General features: G+C 40.7%; 1 protein-coding gene across 1 annotated transcript; it reads left to right on the top strand.

Moving 5' to 3' along the window:
* The first annotated feature begins 4346 nt into the window (after positions 1-4346).
* LOC115929869 (uncharacterized protein K02A2.6-like) lies at positions 4347-5697 on the top strand. Its single transcript, XM_030999958.1, has 2 exons — positions 4347-5171; positions 5344-5697. The coding sequence occupies exons 1-2, from the start codon at positions 4347-4349 to the stop codon at positions 5695-5697; spliced, it is 1179 nt and encodes a 392-aa protein (XP_030855818.1).
* Positions 5698-6153: the final 456 nt, after the last annotated feature.

Here is a 6153-nt window from a genome sequence, read left to right as displayed (position 1 = left end):
GCTGGATTTGTGCTAGAGGTAAGAATATATTTATTTGTGCTCCTCTCATTTATTTATATTTTGACAAGTTGGAATGTGGCAACAGCTAACAGTCAGTCCGCAGCGCTCGCGAATTTGCACATATTTACACAAGTCGTATGCAAGCTATGTACGGTAAAAACGGACAATAAGCAGAAAAACATTGGTACATGAAAATTACGATTGCATCAATGTTTCTCTATGGATTTTCTTCATTTATCTACCAATATAAAGAATATAGACCAAATAATCTATCTGTTATGGTGGCTCCTAAGGGACACGCAAACGCAACATTTGACGTATACCTATGCAACAAATTTGTGGATTTTTACGTCAAAGACGTGAAAATCCACAAATTTGACGTATACCTTTGCCTTGTTATTTTTTCGTTTTTCTGTACTCAATGGCCCTGAAGGGACACGCAGACATGAATATTGGACGCAGATTTTCCAGCAAATTTTCACCAGGAAGATAAGCGTATATAGGCTAGGAATATTGTGTTTTGAGGTCAAACAAATTGCAATAAAATATTTTTCACTGCAATGCATTTCAGTAAGGTCCCCAAAATGACATACTAAAAGTCCAGAAAAATCCAAGTAGTGGAAGTGTCCCTAATTTGCAAAAATCCAATATGGCCGCTATTTCGAGGATTTTCACATAGGTTTTGTCATATTTGTCAACTTGTATAGGCTGTTGTGGCACTAAAGGAGTAGGAAAAGTGATCTGCTGTACATTTTGTATCAACTAAAATACCCATATACTACAGGTACATCACACACCTGAAACAAATCCCCCGCTCACCCACACCCACACAATCCAACATGTAATGTATTACCTTAGCAGATGATGTTATTTCATCATGCACTAGACAAAATAATATCATATCATTTTATATTGAAAAAACTAAAACAAAAATATCAGTTCCGAAAAACCGGCCCTTATGAGTATTCGTACAAACACAAGAGCTGTTATAGGGTTATTTTATAGGGGTACAGCCTGTACCTTACATTATCCGTGTAGTGTCTAATTTCCATGAATCCGAAATGGCCGCCAATTCTAGGGTTTTCTCCTAAATTTGGTCAAAATATTCACCATACATATCTTTTAGCACACTTTTAGTGTACTTTGAATGTCTAAAATGTTATTTCCAAGAATTTTTTTTGTTTGCATAAGGTTTCATATGCCCGGTTGGGGTAATAGTATGTAGTGATAGCTAAATGTAGTTTAACAGAGTCTGCAAATACAGACTAGCATGTATAACTAAATATAGAATGACCTGCAACTCATGACTCATGCCAGGTCATGTTATGAAACAATGAGTACTTGTACAGGAGATACTACAAAGATGTCTGACTGACATAGAGCCTCAATAAAGCTATACAACTTATTAGTTCAATCGAAGCTCTCCAACTGGTCTTTTATAAAAACATAACATGGTGTCAGAACTTGGCAGCCAGTGTTTGTGCTGAGCAACCCAGCCTACAGTATATGTATGGAGGAATCATTGAAATCAGGCCAGTTCAATCCAATTCTTTGTGATGTGAGAGATGATGAGAGGGCTTAGACTCTAAGTGTATGTCCAGTGAATGTAGTTATGTCCATAATAGTTAGCGCTGTCGTTGTATGGATTGGAGTGCATAGTTCTGTGCCGGGCCAGTTCCAGTATAACGGGCAGTAAGCGTGACATATATGGGACATGAACATACAGAATAACCCAGTGAAAGTTAATAGTTGAGCTTAAAGTAATTGTTGCAAAGATTACAAAAAGAAAAAGCTAATTGTTATGCTGTTCATGTGAGTGACTACACTAGGCTAAGAAACAAAAAGAAACAAAATGGCAAATCTCAGTCAACCTCCTCCACTCGACTTAAAGGGAAATATTTCCGAGAACTGGAGAAGATTTAAACAGAAATTCACTCTATACAATGTTGCCTCAGGAATGTCTGAAAAAGATGAAAATTTACAAACATCAATGCTTCTACACGTGATTGGCGATGCTGCCTTGGAATTGTATAATACGTTTGTATTTGCTGAGGGTGAGAGCATATGAAGCTTGAGAAAGTGTTGAAAAAATATGAGGAATAGTGCATGCCGAAATGTAATCTAACGTATGAGAGACATAGATATTTCACAAGATCTCAGTTAGTGCATGACACTGTTGATCAGTACGCAACAGAATTGCGGAGTCGTGCTCAGTCATGTGAGTTATCCATGTTGAAAGAGAGTCTTATCCAGGACAGAATTATCTGTGGTATTTTAGACGATGGTCTAAGAGAACGTTTGTTGAGGCAAGATGATCTTACATTGGTTAAAACGTTGCAAGTATGTCGTGCGGCTGAACAAACTCGAGCGCAGGCACAAGCGTTCAGTTCCGCAGGGGAAAACGCCTCAATTCCGGTAGATTCAGCAAGACTAAGAAGAAATTTTCTGGTTCAAAGTCAAAACGGTCAGAACCTCAAGGTCGTACTAAAAGTGATGCATGTAGCAGGTGCGGAAACCGACATAGCAAAGACAAATGTCCCGCACAAGGTCAAACATGCAAGAAGTGCAGTAAGCAAAATCATTTTGCTAAATGTTGTAAAACCCCAGTAGCCAAGGTCAATGAACTGCAGCACTTGGAGGTAGATTCAGAAGGTTTCATGATTTGCTCTTTTGAATCAAAAGAATCCAAGGATGAATGGATAGTTAATCTACTAGTCAATAAACAGCCGGTTGACTTCAATGTTGATACTGGTGCTCAGGCGAATCTTCTTCCTGAGACAGTATTTCACAAATTGAAACCAAAACCAAAGCTACAAAAAGCCAAAGTGATGTTGACAGGTTATTATGAGACAGATATCCCGGTCAAAGGTCGTTGTTGTGTACAAGTTGAGTACAAAGGGATCAAACGCAATGTGCCGTGTCTAGTCATGCCTGGAAATCGTCAGCCTTTGTTAGGATTACGGACGAGTGAAGACTTGTATCTGGTGAAACGGGTGTATCATGTTGAGAAACAAACTGAACACGTAACGGGTAAAAGTGTAGTTCAAGACTATCAAGATGTGTTTGTAGGTCTAGGTTGTCTTCCTGGTAAACATCACATCACATTGAGAGAGGACGCACATCCTGTTCAGCATGTATGTCGCAAAGTTCCATTTCCACTTCAAGATAAACTCAAAGACGAGTTAGATAAGATGGAACGAATGGACGTAATCACACGAGTTGATGAGCCAACTGATTGGGTTTCTTCTCTCGTGGTGGTGATGAAAAAGAATGGTCAGCTCAGGGTCTGTCTAGATACAAGGGACCTGAACCGAGCAATCAAAAGAGAACACTATCAATTGCCATCAAGAGCTGAAATAACTGCACATTCTGCAGGAGCCAAATACTTCAGCAAGTTAGATGCATCTAGTGGTTTTTGGCAGATCCAACTAGATGACGAAAGCTCCAAACTGTGTACGTTTATCACGCCATACGGAAGGTACAAGTTCCTGAGACTACCTTTTGGTATTTGTAGTGCTCCGGAAGTCTATCACAGGATAGTGCACCAATTGTTTGCACACATTCCGGGAGTTAACACAATGATGGATGATGTGATTGTATGGGGAACTACCCAACAGGAGCATGATGACAGGTTGAGAGAGGTTCTCAGCATTGTGAGAAAAATGAATCTCAAGTTGAACAAAGACACATGCGAGTTCAATGTCAAGAAGCTCACATTCATTGGTGACTTGATCAGTGATCAAGTAGTTCAACCTGCTCCAAAGAAAGTGTCTGCTATCTTGAACATTGAGAGACCGAAATGTCGGAAAGATGTCCAACGGTTCTTGGGTATGATGAATTACCAAGGGAAGTTCATTCCAGATCTGTCGACCAAGTCAGCAGCGCTGAGACATCTACTAGACAAAAAGAATGTATGGACATGGGATCATGCACAAGAGGATGCATGGAATCAGCTGAAACAAGCTCTAATACAAGAGCCAGTCCTATATTTCTATGACTGCAAGAAACCAACCAAGCTGTCAGCAGACGCATCAAAGGATGGTAATGGTGCAGTGCTACTACAGCAATATGATCAAGATTGGGTTCCGATCGCATATGCATCTAGATCAATGACTGATGCAGAGACTAGATATGCACAGATCGAGAAAGAATTGCTGGCAATTACATACGCATGTGAAAGATTCCATCAATAAATCTATGGACAACAAGTAGAAGTGGAGACTGATCACAAGCCACTTATTCCACTGTTTGTAAAGTCACTGGGTGACTGTCCCCTACGCATTCAAAGGTTACTCATCAGGGTACAGAGATATGATCTCAAGGTCTCGTACACGCCTGGAAAGTACATGTATACTGCTGATACATTGTCCAGAGCAGTAGATCCAAATGCTCAGTTGAATGCTGAAACTGAGGAAGATATCAGAGTCTACGTAGATGCTATTGTCAAGAGCATGCCAGTTACATCGAACAAACGAAATCAGATTGTCGAAGAGACAAAGAAAGATGATCAACTGCAAGAGCTGCTAGGCATCATCAGAGATGGTTGGCCGGAAACGAAGCAGCAATCATGTCCAGTTCGAGTCAGGGAATACTGGAACATCAGGAGTGAACTCTCTGAAGCAGATGGCATCATCTTCAAAGGCAGCAAAATAGTGGTTCCCACTACGATGAGAAGGTTCATGCTAAACAAAATCCACGAAGGACACTTAGGCATCGAGAAGTGTAAGAAACGTGCTAGAGAAGTCATCTATTGGCCCAGAATCAACACAGACATCACTGAAATGGTCCAAAGTTGTACTTCATGCCTAATGTACAGACCAAAACAGCAAGCTGAAAGTCTACATCCTCATGACGTGCCGAACCGCCCGTGGGAAAAAGTTGCTGTTGATTTGTTCACGCTGAACAATAGAGAGTACATGGTCATCGTTGACTACTATTCACAGTTCTTTGAAGTATGTACTATGACTTCTACTAGTAGCAAGGCCGTGATCAACCACATGAAAGCAGTATTTGCTCGCCATGGAACGCCATGTGAACTGATGTCGGATAATGGTCCTCAATTTGCAAGCCAAGAGTTCCAGAGCTTTGCAAAAGAATGGGCTTTTCACCATACTACATCGAGTCCATATTATCCGCAATCCAATGGCCTCGCAGAGAATGCTGTGAAGATTGTAAAAAAAACTTATATTGAAGTCACAGCACAGTTGACAGGATATCCACAGAGCTCTACAAGTCTATCGCAGTTCACCACTATCATGCGGAAAGTCTCCGGCAGAACTCCTCTACAATCGTCGACTTCGATCGAATCTCCCCATGCTTGACAGTTTACTTGACAACCAACAGGTCAATACTCGATCAGTGAGGGGAAGAAAGGAGGATCATAAGGTGAAGCAAAAAGAGCGATTCGACAAACATGCTCGAGACTTGTCAAAGCTAAAGCCTGGAGATCATGTCATACTCCAAGACATGAAAACCAACACCTGGTCGAAACGTGGTATTGTCAGGTCTGCCCAGGATCGAAACAGATCATACCAGATCGAGACAGAAACAGGAGAGATACGTCGCAGGAACAGACGTCACCTCAGGCCAGTCCCACGTCAACAACAAGCCGAGTCTATTCCACTACCAACACATGATGACTTCGAGCTAGATGACACTGCAGAAGCTACAGAGCAAACAGCATCTGAAGAAAGCTGAACTACGTCATCAACCAGAACCAGAAGCGGACGAGTTATTAAACCGCCAGATCGCTTGAACTTGTAAATAAATGAAAGCGAACTACAGAGAAAGACTTTCGCGTTTTGTAAATAGTTTTTAGTTACAGAGTTCAACTTGGACTTTAAAACATAACTGCAGGATTGCATGAGCATGACATATATATTTGCATGTTATAGTTTAAAAGTATAACCGGATTTAATTAGTCACTTTGATTACAAAAATCAACAGATATCACTCAACCTCAACGGAGAATCCCAGTTTCGCGAATTGCAACCTTGAAAGATATGGACTGTCGCGTAATAAGTTATTATGAAAGCGACAGTACTCCAGCTTTAAGGGACAGAATAATGCCCTAGTACAGTCGAGAGTGTACAGATAGTCCACCCTGTCACTCTGTACATTTTAAGAAGTTTTATATATGTATATGTAAATCTC

Source organism: Strongylocentrotus purpuratus, unplaced genomic scaffold, assembly GCF_000002235.5.
Source record: "Strongylocentrotus purpuratus isolate Spur 01 unplaced genomic scaffold, Spur_5.0 spur5_scaffold_6, whole genome shotgun sequence".
Classification (NCBI taxonomy): Eukaryota; Metazoa; Echinodermata; class Echinoidea; order Camarodonta; family Strongylocentrotidae; genus Strongylocentrotus; species Strongylocentrotus purpuratus.
This window is presented reverse-complemented; position numbering and strand designations above follow the sequence as displayed.

Excerpts from the sequence above, each read along its gene's own strand:
- LOC115929869 (XM_030999958.1), top strand. The coding sequence starts at position 4,347 with ATGTATACTGCTGATACATTGTCCAGAGCAGTAGATCCAAATGCTCAG. Across the intron at positions 5,172-5,343 it reads CAGAGAATGCTGTGAAGATT|GTCAATACTCGATCAGTGAG; the intron begins GTAAAAAAAACT and ends GACAACCAACAG.